Here is a 13,812-nt window from a genome sequence, read left to right on the forward strand (position 1 = left end):
TTCGTGTCATGTTATTGACCCCTGTAGGACTGCAACAAAGAACTCGCACTATAACACTACTTAATCTTTTTAGATAGTAAAATTTGTGTCTTCTCTCTTGTTTCTTCAGATTCTTTGATGTGAGTCATCTCAAACTTTTTATAATCATTGAGATTAACCAAACACCATGCAAACAACATTCCTGGCCTATGAATTAACTCCCACCCAACCCAGGGGCTACTGAGTTAATCCCCTTAAGTCAGATTCTTGCTTCCCTACCGAGTCCAGGGAAAGTGCTAGGTGCCTTTGAAGGCATTGAATGGGTAAGCAGTCCAGGGATGAAAACTGCCTGAGCTCACCCTGCTTGTGCTACCTTTGAATTGCTTTAGCTCTTGCACACTTACAAACTTCATGTACCTAAACCAACTGCAGTGAAATCTCTCAATCAGCAACAGAAGAACTGGGGCCTTTGTTTTTCCCTCTTACCTGAACTCAGATCTAAGCTTATCTGAGATGAGAGAAATACATGCTGCTGGACAGCTCAGAACAAGGCCTCTCTGCTGGGAATCTGAGGTGCAGGATGAGAAGCAGAGCCTAAGGCTACTGTCTGCTTGTCTTGGAATGTGTTTGCACTGTGGAACAGGAAGGGTTTGGTCCTTGCTGTCCTCCTTGTTCAAGTGTCAGATCATTCCCCAGCCCTGTCTCAGGACTGCTTCAAGACAAATTTGCCTAATTTTAGGCAAATAGTTTACTTCTAGAGCAACTTCCAAAAATCACTTAGAAATGAGACTATAACGATTTGGTTATCACTACCCTACATGCCCCTCCAACATATCCCACCAAGTTTTGTAGCTTCAGAGGCTGATGATGTGCTTTTAGAACATCTGATACGTGTCCTTAGCTTCATATTATTAAAAACTGGTGACCTCTGACAGACCTGTCGCATCATAGTGCTTTTAACTGGAACAAAGCCTACAAAAAATGCAATTATGTCTTAAACTCCTCATATCCCTGTGACCTTAGGAGCTAAGAGAGAGAACCACCACATATCTGGTCTGCTCTAGATGGACCTAACCCTACATGCTGTGGAAATAGGTGAGCTAACACTTCAGAGCCAGGAATCATTTGTTAGACCTTTAGTTATTTAACTGGTGTCCGTGTTTCATCTGGGATACAGTTACTTTTTTCTTAGCAGCTGGCACAATGCTGTGTTCTGGACTCAGTATGAAAATAATATTGATAACACACTGATGTTTTGGTTGTTGCTGATCAGTGCTTACTGTAAGCCAAGGACTTTGAATTCAGTTTCCCAAGCTCTACCAAAGAGCAGGTGCACAAGAAGCTGGCAGGAGACATGGCCTGAACAGCTAACCCAAAGTGGCCAAAGGGATAATCCACACTTAGTTTATAATCTGTGGCAGTTGGCCAGGAGACACTGATTTGTTTTGTAGATAAAGGCAGGTTTTTTCCTGGTCAGGACATTGAGATGATGACTGGAGTCACCTCTGCCTCTCTAACTATCATTAAATGGCTTTGAGCCTAAAGCAAGAGGTGGGAAGTTTCATTGCACCATGACTCAGAAATCCCTTCAAATTTGCAAGCCAAAGAACAGCCTATGGGGGACATTGTAAGAAGAAAAAAGAATGGGCCAAAGAATTTCCATTTTTCTTTAATGCCAGTCCAAATCTTCTCCCAAGCCCACCCCCAGGAAGGAGCAGGGGCTGCTCTTCTGTTGGGCTGTGCAGGATGGGGAGAGCAGAGGAGGATCCCATCCTCATTCCCTTTCGGTGGCACAAGGAAGATCAGGAATAAGAGAGCAAGCCACCAGTCACCAGCACGGGACACCGAGGCTGTGGGAGGGCACAGCACTCCCAGCCAAGCCTCCAAGAGCTGTTAGGTGGTGTAGGTGCCTTCGTGGGTGCAGAGTGCTCACAGCCCCGTGGCTTCGACACAAGGCTGGCAGACTGCATCAGCAGGGACCTGGCTGTGCTCCCACCAGCACTCAAGAGCTTCATGAATAAAGCAAATGTGAAAAATAGTTATACTCAGTCTCCTGGGAAACTGCTACTCTAAAGCTCTCTCTGTGTGTCCACATTCAGTTTCTAGGTCAGTCTACTTAGAGGACTAAGGCATCCCTGGAGCTCTCGAAACAATTAAGTGCACACACGGGTCACAGCTCAGTGCCGTGCAGATTAATCTGTTCACATCCAAGAATTGTACAGCTTCATCCAGCTGGTGCTAAGTCCAGCATAAGCTCCCTACTCAGTAGCTTCAGTGCACAATTGTAGCCTGAAATTTGGAACAAGCACACGAATCTGTAGCTGGCAATGATGTCGTGGTCTTGTAGAGGGATCCATAAATGACTTGTATGCAGTTCACAGCCAGACTGCTCTAATCGTGATCTACCCAAAGTGCATCAAAATACATCTTGAAGTTTCACATGCAATATGCAAATATTTAAGACTCCCCATAACAAAATATTAATAAGATATCCTGAGTTGGAAGTGGACCTTCATCAGCATCATTCTGGCCCTGCACAGGACACTCAAAGAACACAGGACATCCTGTGCCTGAGTGTGTTGTCCAAATGCTCTTTGAACTCTGTCAGGCTTGGTGCTGTGACCACTTCCCTGGGGAGCCTGTTCCAGTGCCCAGCCACCCCGTGGGTGCAGAATCCTTTCCTGATATCTAGACTATACCCAACTCAGTTTCATGCCGTTTCCTTGTGTCCTGTCACTGGTCATCAGAGAGAAGAGATTAGAGCTTCCCAGAGATAAAAACCATGTTTGTAACAGCTAATGGTGGCTAGTTAATATATTCATTAAAGAAATCACAGGTTTATGCTTCTCAGAAAACTGTGACTTTGAAGTCTTCGGAATCTCCCAGCACTCCTTCTATAAGAAGGATGGAAGTAAATGAAGATAGCTTGGAGATGATGTCTGATATCTTTTGAAAATGCCAGAGAGACAATGGAATTACTATCCCTGAAGTTACAGGACATTGCTATATTTTAAGCAGCTGCCTTTTCACCTCCATCTTTCATCAGCTGAGAGGAGAAATTCATCCCACACTGACAGGAGAAAAGATGGGCTGCCTTGCAGACAGAAACAACACCAACCAAAGCTGAGGTTCCTTTCTTCTGTGCAGGACAAATTTGTCATCTTTTCTTTGAGTGATCTCAGTGTGCCTTGAAGAATTGTCCTCCCTTTATGTGTAAAAGCAAGAGCTGGAATCAAGGATTTGTTTTCCCCTGAGCACTATTCAGAATAGCAGAAGCTGCAAAATACATCATAGCACTTTCTTTGTTCCCTTGCAAGGTCTCTGCATCATTCTACACAGAGAAAATTAATAAAACGCTAGGAATGTTGTTAGAAACTGAAAATTAATATTCATGAATTCCTAGAATTTGCAGCTTTATTTTCTTAGGCCTGTTATAATATTTTTCTAGGAAATAAAAAAGTAATAAAACAGTATTGTTTATACAAATAACAATTCACTTTTGAGTAGAAAACCCCAAAACAAACTAAATCACAGACATTTTAGAGTCAGCCACTCAAAATTTTGGAGATGCCAGCATTACCTTTGTAACCCTAAATGAGTTCCTTTATTCATGTGCCAGATACTGTAGTCTTTAAATGCAGTTCATTTTCCCACAAAACGCCTGTTCTTGGGCTATGCAGACCTTCTGCAATGAACAGCTGTTCAGTGCCTTTGCACTCCCAAATTCAAAAGATACCAAAAACTCCAGCTACAGCAGGAAAACACACACCAAATAGAAAATTAAAGATAATCTCCATCCTGTATACTTTGTATCTCATTTTATCAACGCTCAGATCCTCCCTTCACGCCCACCAAGATGACATCTGAATGCAGTTTGTGCACCAATGGCTGTAGTAGAATTTTAAAAGAACCCTCTGGTCTGCAAGAGAGATGGGGTAGAAAGAAAAAATGCTCATGAAGCCTGGATGCTCAAAGTAAATTGCCCAGAGCGTACTATTTTGGAGTACTTTGCATCATACTATACTTTGTGTGCACAGAGCACAACCTTCCCACTGATTTCAGCAGCACTGGTGAATGCCAAATGTCTGTCCAGAATCCCAAATCAGACATGAAGTAAATGAAAAGTAGCTAATTATTAGAAATTACACTGTACCACTATAAGCACATTGGAGCACACAAGGTGTATGACACACAGTTTCCAAGGACACCATTTCTAGGGCTTTAGCCATGTCCCCCTCTTCCACACTGAGACTTGTACCTCTGCTGGCCACCAGCCACCTGTTCATTCCTGGACAGGCTCCTGAGGTTCACTCTCCAATCTGTCTCTTTTCCTTTTATTCAGTCCATCCATCCTGTTCCTTTGAATTAAATCAAACAGCTTCAACTGCTTGCATCCCCCCCTAGTGCCCAGATTCAGGATTGAGCAGAGCCTGGAGGAGAAAGGTTTGCCACTCAGTGCAGGGGTGCAAGATCCAGAGCTGCAACTGCAGGAGCCCTGCTCTGACCCACCAGCAGCATTGGAGTGGGCATTTGAGGATTTTGTCTACTGGAGTTACAGCAATGTTCCTCATATAAAGCAGGATGGCAACTGCACTCAAAAATGGTGAATCTTAAGATGTTTCCTTCAGCTTCAGAAAGAACACCTTACTGAGGTACTCAGCATTTGCAGAGATTTATTTGCTAGTAAAGTACTGGATTCTGCTGCCACTGGAATGGGGAGCATGGTTCACAAGCTCTGCACAATTGGGAATGGAATGGAATGGAATGGAATGGAATGGAATGGAATGGAATGGAATGGAATAGAATAGAATAGAATAGAATAGAATAGAATAGAATAGAATAGAATAGAATAGAATAGAATAGAATAGAATAGAATAGAATAGAATAGAATAGAATAGAATCGTTTATTTGGAAAGGACCTACAATGATCATCCAGTTCAATTCCCTGAACAATTCAGGGCTGATGTGTTGCAAATGTTGAGGGAGGAAATGGGACTTGGTGTAAGGGATCAAAGATGGCAGGAGGAAAGACTTGACTCTGCAGAACAGTGCTAAAAAATATTCTGACTCCAGGGCCATTGATAAAGGGAAGTAAAATAGCACTGGATTCACAGTGAGAGACTGATAACCGCTTGTGCAAGGGCAGGTCAGGTTAGCTGCAAGGAGTATTAGATATTTCAGTCTCTTTAAATACTCAAGTGTGAAAACCCTGCACAAAGCTTAAAATGATTTCAGAACTGTAACTTCAGAACTGTAAGTTTATTACAGGACGCTGAGATAAACAGCTTAACTTTTTTTTTTTTTTTTTTTTTTTTTTGCATTTATAACAAGATTTTCTCACTTCGCTGCTGAATGCTGCAAGTTAAATGTGGAATGGGGCATCTTGGTGTGATGTTCAAGCTAATTTCCACAGCATGAGGAGATACTGTTTTTCTGTGCAATATAAAGTACAGGTTTTGGAACACCATTTTTTTTTGTTCAAACCCCTATTTTCTTCTGCTAAGAACATTACATTCTGAAATCTACTTCAGATGCTTGTAACCGTGAATTTTCTTAGCTACTCCAAATAGGACACATCTCAGGATAACTTGCAGTCAAATGTTCCACTTTTATTACTTGCTGTCAGAGATATCATCTCTTCTCTCAAAGCAGTTCATTTATGAACTCATTTCAGAGAGCTAAGTTCTTAGTTGGAATGAAATGTCCCAAATGTGTGAAGTGACAAGTACACAGGTGCTTTACAGGGTAAGAGAGCAACATTCAAAGGCAAGTTACAAAGTAAAACTGTGTGATCCTTTAGCTGCAACTTGACAATGATGCAAAGATGCTCTGATAGAAGGTTCTAGTCCAAACCACAGTAGCACTTAATTACCCATTCTCCAATGGTGAATGGCGTGTCCAACACTTCGCATGTTTTTTGGGTTTAGCTATCTATTTGAAGAAAAACCATCTACTTACTTGAAGAATAGGCATCCACTTTTCTTCAAATCGATCTTAAAAAAGGATTTATGGAAGAGATCTGTTCTTTCACTCAGAACAGGTCTTGACTTTTCAGACCCCAGTTCGGAAAGGATGCTTTCCTAATGAGCTGCACTGAATCTCAGATAGCAACCAAAAGGTCTACATCTCAACCATTTCCATGTTGCCACGAGGAGACTCAGAAAAGGGGAAGAGAGATCTGATGTGATGACACTGTTGTTTAAGTACCAGGAAAACACACCCAGAGTTCTAGTTCTAAAAAGGCTTAGTCATGCAGGTAACAGCGACACACATGCAGAGAATCCCATCCTGCAAGCCAGTCCAAAGTCACCTTGACAAAGACAAAAAATTCCTTCCTGGGAAGAGTTTACTTTCTCCTCTCTAGGTTCTCCACACCGTTGTCATCAGCCTGCATCAAACACACAGCTCTTTCATACTGCCTCCTGCAGAACCTCCTTCTTGATTTTATCACCTGTTGTGTGGCCAGGGCTCCACATCTTCCTACCCTTTTAGCTCTTGCCAAATCTATATGCAGTCCAAGGTCATCATTTAGCTCACAGCTACTATTGGCTCAACTGCAGAAATGTCTGTCTTTCCTGACTGGATGGTGGAGGATGGTGGAAGGACACGGGAGGAGGCCTGCAACCTCTTGAAGTTGCCGTTTTCTGGCCAAGCCAGTCGGTAGGAAGGGACTGTGGGGGGAAGCCTGTGCTCTGTGGGCCTGGGGGGTTTTCTGCACACGCTGAGCAAAGCCTTCAGCTCCGATCGGAAGCTGTCATTGAGCCAGCAGTAGATGAAGGGGTTGTAGCAGGTGCTGCTCATTGCAAACCAGTGGAAGGCGAAGTACAGGGCGTTGTTGGTGTGGATGGTCTGGCTGGAGAGGAGGACGACGTAGCAATTCAAGGGGAACCAGCAAACTGCAAAGAGGATGACAACGAGCATCAGCATCTTGATGGTCTTCTTGTTCTTTTTGCGAAGGACAAAGTACTGCTCAGTGGTGACGTCCCCGATGACATTGCGCAGCCAGAGCTTCTTGGCCACCGTCACGTAGGCAGCAGAGATGATCAGAAGGGGCAGGACATAGAGCAAAATGAAGGTTGTTAAATCAAGGTACTTCCAAAAGAGGTCAGCAGGCTCAGGGAAATCTGGCAGACACAGGCACCGGGTAACATCCTCACTGCAAATGGAGAGATGGGACAGGATGAGAGGCACAGATGGCCTGGCACGGTGGGATAAGTACATCAGAAACAAGGAGGCAGTTGGGAGAGAGCTCCTGCCATAGGGCCTGAAAGCAAACACTGTGTTTATCTCACAAATGTCACAGCTGAGCAGAGCTCTGCTCTTCAAGAATCTGAGCCATGGAGCAGCCAGTGAGCACCGTGGTGATAATTTCTTATGGGCATTCATGACCTTATGATAATCTTATGAATTTCACCAATTACAAAATTTCCAGCTGCACATAAGCAGGTTTTTAATTTTTGTCTTTTGGCAAATAGGAACACAGTCTCTGCACATATTAAGGACCTTTCCCTCATTAAAGTATTTTCCAAATACAAAGGCTCTTGACAGCTGAGGCATATTTATCTACTTTCTTAGGGCTAAAGAGTAGATTAAAACCTGTTGGGTTTTAGTGTGTTTTTGTTTGGTTGGTTGGTTGGTTGGGTTTTTTTGTTCCCTATTTCTGGTCTGCCCAAATAGGTCAGATCATACCATTATTATACCTGCCAAACAGGTATATGGCATAAAATGCCAGTGTATTGAAGTAAAGGGTAAAGCCAGATCCTCTAACGTCTTAGCCTGTTTTGTGTGATTATTGGGACAGAATAAAGATAAAACATTTTAAATAAAAAGGACAGGATATCAGACATTGCAAGAGGAATTGGATGAAAAATATAGTTTAGATCCATATTTGGCTGACCTTGACATATGCTCAAGGCTTTCAGTAAAATATACCAAAGTATGGCTCTTCAGAGTTTAGCCTCCAGGGAAACTGTGGAGGAAAGCAAGGCACATCCTTACCTGTATTCAAAGGTAAAGAGCTTTTGGTAGATAGCATGTGGTAGGGAAAAACAAGTTGCCATAATCCAGATTACAGAGATGTAGATAACACCTTTTCCAGTAGATATGCGAGGTTTCAGGGGGTGCATTATAACCTGTGCAAAATAAACAAAAACCTAGGCTTATTACATTTATTACAAAATTATACTATTTTTCATACAGTCTTCCAGCCTTAAATCTATTGCTAATGTGGTAATTTAGCATGCAAGCACTACAGTCCCAGCTCCCAAAGACTGTAAGCTGTACACCAAAACCTGAGTTTTAACACCATGAAATATGGTTCAAGTCAGATCTTAGTCCTGCCCTCAAATTTCAGTACTTTCATCTAGGTAGGAAAAAGTGTACCAGGAGGTGTTAATACATGTTCATTACTAGGTTCAAGTTCCTTAATAGGAAAAAAAAAAAAAAAAAAAAAAAAGGAGAAAAAAGTCTCAAACTCTTCAGTATCAGTGACCCAAAGAACCAAAGGGTTTAACCAGACCTCCATGGGAATGCTTTTGATAGTCAGTGCTTTTTCTGGAAACAATCTTTCTAGCAGAAAATGCCAACTGTAAACAATTTTGTGTGGTTGTTGGGTGACTCCAAGCTGATAATACCCACTATCAACAGCAAGCCACAGCTTTGTTTGTGACAAACTTCAGTGTGCTACAGTCAGATCTCCAGTATTCAGGGTAACAGGAGGTGGGACATCCCAGAACATCAGGAAATAGAGCTGAGAAAATTAACTAGGATGTCCCTTCAACCCTGGTGCTGGCCAAGCCACCCCAAAGGAGAGCTGTCCACATGAATTCCTATCAGGACCTTGATCTTTCTCCTTGTTTGAGAGCTACTGGATTATCTACTGCATAAAAGCTCCCTTTACTCAGCTGAAAGAGATAGCAAGGTGATGGATACCTCCTACCTTGCTGTGGGTTTGAAACTATTCAGACAACAGGAACTGCCCCCCTACCCTGTCAGCTCCTCATGAATCTTACGATATTCTGGGAGCTGAATGGGAAAGGACATTGGTTCATCCTTCCTCAGTTCCCTTATGCCCCCTCAAGCTTTCCATCTCTCTTCAGAGAGGTCTCACCTGGTGCCTGTCCACAGCAATGGCTGTAAGGGTCAAGGCAGAGACATGGAGAGAGCAGTACTGTGCAAACCTACTGACATGGCACATCCCCTTCCCAAAGATCCAGGTGCTGTTCACAAAACGAGCCTAAAAAAGAAGACCATTAGTTTTGTGCCCCCCACAATTGCTTATAGGTGTACCTCCAGTACACAATTCCTTGTGCTGTTTAAAAGACACTCATGGTTCTTTGTATAATTGTATAATTTTCTGGCTTCTGAAGAGGTAAGTGACTGCTGCTCAGTGACCTGGCAATATCCTCCAGAACAATACAGCAGTGCAGTACCAAAGACATTTGTTCTGTTTTATTTACAGTGTGTCCTTCTGCAGCCTCACTATCGAGTAAATACATTTACTCTTCCTTTTAATCCCTCCTTATGGCATAGAGCTGACCTGTTCATCTTATCTCACTTCAGGCAAACTACAGCTTTTCAAAACAGCTTGTTAGATGATGCTGAGCATTAATTTTTTTTCAAGAGGTTTATAGCATTGCCTTCAAAGTACCTTAGAAAAGAGAAGAGGAAAAAAAAAGATCATATGCTACAAAGTAGCAAGCAATCACTGCAAGGTTATTATTGCTCAAGGTTATTATTACTATCAGGGCCAAGTTTAACAAATGGGATCTTCAACTAGATAACAGGAATCAGAGACGAAAAATACATGTGGAGTTTTCCAAAGGCAACTCCAATGGCTGTAATTAGGAGTAGCCAGCTATCTGCAGAACATGCACACACTGCCTATAGCAGTGTAAAGCAGGAAAAGCCACCGAAGTGACTTGATGGCACTGCAAAGGCCCAGAGAAATTGACTTCAGTCATGGGGTGGATGGTGGTGATGCATCCCCCTCCTGCCAAGCTGCTGAGGTGCTTCCCTTCCCTCAGCGATGGCGCGTCCCAGGCATCTCTGCCCGCTCTTACCAGAGTGAAGGGTGTGTTGAAGAGGGTGATCATGATATCGGCCACAGCCAGGTTCACGATGAACAAGCTGGTGGCAGAGTGCACTCGCTTCGTCTTCATGACAACGTGGCAGACCAGGACATTGCCGAAGAGGGAGAAGACGATGATGAAGGAGTACGCCGCGATGAGCAAGGCTTTCACCGTGGTGCTCTGCGACTCCGCTCCGTACCGGCTCCTGTCCACAAAGCTCTGCCAGTCGGCCAGGCTGTCATTGTCCCAGGAAAAGAAACCCGACACGTTCGGGACTATAAAAGTCTCCTCCAGGCTCCCATTGAGGGGCAACTTTCCTGGGGTCACAAAGGCGTTAACCAAGTCGGGGAGGGCGAGCCAGACAAAGCAGGATAGCATCTCTGGAACGCTGCTGTGCCCCTCCAGTTGTGGAAGAGCTCACTTGCGAGAGCCGCTCTCGCCTCGCCCAGCCCCGGCGCGCTCGGGGGCTGCAAACGCGGCACACGAGCAGCCCGAGCGGGGAGATGCTCCTGTCCCCCAGGATGGGCTTCTCTCCCGCTCAGCTCGCCGCTACTTTTGCTCCTTCAGCCAGCTTTATATCCCCAGGCGAGCTCCGAGCCGGGATCTTCTGCAGTCATTGGGCTGCATGACATAATTTGTGCTCTGACGCGCTGCTTTTCCACGCAGTTGCGCTCCCGGGCGCTACTCCGGGGTAAGTACATCTGTGGGAAAGGCAAAATCACTCCGTTCAAATGTCAGAATCCGTTTTCTCTACCAGCAGCCCAGCTCAAGCAAATTCCGTGCTGTCTATACACCAGCAGCAGAGCGTGTGTGCCAGCTCTGCTCTCTCCCAGGACAGGTCAAATCTGAGCTGTTTCACAGGTCTGGCAGGCAAGTTTCAACCTATTTCTTAGCATGGATAGGATAGGATATAGGATAGGATAGGATATAGGATAGGATAGGATAGGATAGGATAGGATATAGGATAGGATATAGGATAGGATAGGATAGGATAGGATAGGATAGGATAGGATAGGATAGGATAGGATAGGATAGGATAGGATGCAACAGATGAACTGTAAATAATAAGCTGCCTTATTGTACTTACAGTATTTTTCCAAAGACCTTTTTTCTCTCAGAGAAACATGGAATAATCAAGTTTTCCCTAGGCAGGTATCTTCTCTCAGCCAAAGAAATAAAAACCTGATGTGAAACTGCCTTCTAGGATTTGTAGAAATAGAGGTAGTTACGAAGATGTGATTATACAGGACAGAGAACAAGAAATGTCCAAGCCCAGTGAGTCCAGTATCCAAAGCAAAAGGCAGCTGTATGCTGGTCCCAAGCACTGATGAAATGGCAGCATGTGTGCTCCCTCTGCCTTCCCCACCAAACACAGCAGGAAATAGAAAATCAGGACCAGGAAATCAACACCCATAAATATTACACCAAAAGATGTGCCACTTCCCAAGTGCACATGTACAGTGCTGCACCTCTGCTGAGGACAGATCTGCTTGGGTGGTTAACTAACACTAGCTGGTTTTATATATAAAAGGCTTTATTTAACCATTAATTAAATGACCATTATCTGAAAAGATTGTATTATAAGCTGGTCACTCACTGGGGAAAACTCTTCCAAAAGATGTTTGTGACTGTCTCAGTGAACTGCTCGGGCTGCCTTCTCTTCACCACTCCTCAGGTGTTGGACACAGTAGGACAAGCAGAATGGACAGACCACAGTGCTACTCTGTACACTGCTGCCAGTCTTCCACAAAATTGTCCAATTTGAGCTCTTTAGGCAATTCACCTGTCTCAGAGAAAGCTTTCCAGTGAATCTGCTGGAGTTGCTAAGGTGGCAGTCACATCTGATCGTTCAGAGAGAAGAAACATGTCCCACTCAGAAGCACTGTCAGGAAACCAGTCTCAAATAAAGGCCCAAGAAAATAGTAGAAATTAGAACAGAGCAGTGCTCTTACAGGCTTGGGCTGAGAACAGTGGGGTCAGTGGCATATGTCCCCCTGCTTGCTAAGCTGCTCCAGCAGCTCCCAAGTCCCTCTCCTTTCCAGTGCTGCTGGCCAGTGCATAGGGGCATTCTGTTTTCTGCCACTCAAACACCAGCTCTTATTGTTTCACATCTATTACATCCTGTTCTCCTGTACTATAATCTGTATTCCAGCAAAAATTAGCTGCTTTGTTTATTTATCCTCCTTGATCTAATTCTTAATTTCTAGCAGTGTACCCTTGCATATGTTGCTAGGGCTGCCATTGTTTTGAAGACTAGGTGCATCCAGGAGAGCAGGATATCTCCTCACCTCCTAAGCCAGGCTGCTGGTAGGATGGGAATCTCCCCCACACACAGCTCAAGCCCACCCTCCTCTGAGCTGTATTCTGTGTCTTGTGATCCAAAGGAGATAGTCCAACCACACACTGGGCAAATACACCCAAAATACCCACAAAGGATCATGGAAAATCCCAGGGGAAGCTCTCTGTGACAGGTGTCTCATATGTTGCTGGTGTGTCTTTCTCTGCTTCACATCACCTTTCTGATTTAATTTGCATTTAAAACATGCTCCTGTTTGAGCTGTTTAAGCAGCTCACCTACGTTTGGTTGTTACTAGAGAAGAGGCTATAGCAGATTTGGCAGCTTGGTACCTGCTCCTGCCAGCTTCACCCTTGTTCAACAATCCCCAGCACTCCAACAGTAAAACAAGCAGCTACATAGGAATGTCAGGATTTGGCATGCTGAATGCGGTTTTTATAAAAGGTACCTGTGAAATGATGCCATTTCTAAAGTGAAAAAAAATGTTTGAAATTAAGCTGTATGGATGGACCATGAATTCAGGTAATAAAAAAGTCATTAAAAATACCTGTGCAAGAGTACACTTAACAAGATTATAACAAATTAGAAAAACAGGCCTGGTGGGAATAAAAGATTGTAACAAGAATATAAAAAAGTCAGCTAGACATGCCAAAAAGTCTGGAAGCATTCAAAAAGAGGAATAATGCCTTTTTTTCTTTTTAAATCCACAGCACAGTATGCTTTTCTCCCTGGTCCTGCGAACAATCTTTCACTACCATGGCTTTAATGAATTTTTTACCTTTTCTGGGGCAGGGGAATTGAAGTTACATGAGTGAGAAGTGATTTTTCAAAAACTATCCAGTGTGACCTCTGACAAATCATGTTGATTTTTGGAGCATCCTACCCTCTCCTATAACCAATCACACCAACATTTAGGACATCTAAGCATTTAAGTAACTCTTAACAATACAGTCTTTCTCCACACACCAGTTACACGTTTTCCCCTGAAGTGAAGGCTGCTATGTTTATCTTCCATAGATAAAAGACAAAGCCACTGTGAATTTGACAGCTGACTGAAAAAAAAAATTGTGAAAGGGGAGAAAGAGCCTTTGATATGATTCCTATGATTCATATACACTCAGCTAAAATCTTTTCCTACTATGTTTGTAACATCAAAATACAGTCTCCTTTTGCACTTCTTGAATTACAGAGCTGAATTCATTCCACATACTATGATGTTTAATAAGAGAGCAATACTGGGTTTAAGTTCTCTTGGTAGAATTGAAGTCATTAAGACATTTTACAGCTTCAATACTGAAAACTGTATTCTTGTGTCCAACTTCGACTCTGAATTCAGAATTTTCAACTGTATTCACAGCAAATTGCAAGTAAATACAAGTTCCACTATGCTGAGACTGCATCCATATTCGTACCTGCAGACTATTATAAATTTATTTCTCTGCAAAATTCAAACCAAAAAGACGGGAG

At 43.3% G+C, this 13,812-nt stretch overlaps 1 protein-coding gene across 1 annotated transcript; it reads right to left on the reverse strand.

The window, feature by feature from the left end:
• Positions 1 to 5,567: 5,567 nt before the first annotated feature.
• GPR83 (G protein-coupled receptor 83) lies at positions 5,568 to 11,404 on the reverse strand. Its single transcript, XM_014877500.2, has 5 exons — positions 11,137 to 11,404; positions 10,041 to 10,750; positions 9,089 to 9,214; positions 7,978 to 8,111; positions 5,568 to 7,135 (listed from the first exon to the last, which is right to left on the reverse strand). Exons 2-5 carry the CDS (start codon positions 10,425 to 10,427, stop codon positions 6,508 to 6,510), a joined length of 1,275 nt encoding a protein of 424 aa, XP_014732986.1. The 5' UTR covers positions 10,428 to 10,750; positions 11,137 to 11,404; the 3' UTR covers positions 5,568 to 6,507.
• Between the last annotated feature and the right edge of the window lie 2,408 nt (positions 11,405 to 13,812).

This window comes from Sturnus vulgaris, chromosome 2 (genome assembly GCF_052056855.1).
Source record: "Sturnus vulgaris isolate bStuVul1 chromosome 2, bStuVul1.hap1, whole genome shotgun sequence".
Taxonomy (NCBI): Eukaryota; Metazoa; Chordata; class Aves; order Passeriformes; family Sturnidae; genus Sturnus; species Sturnus vulgaris.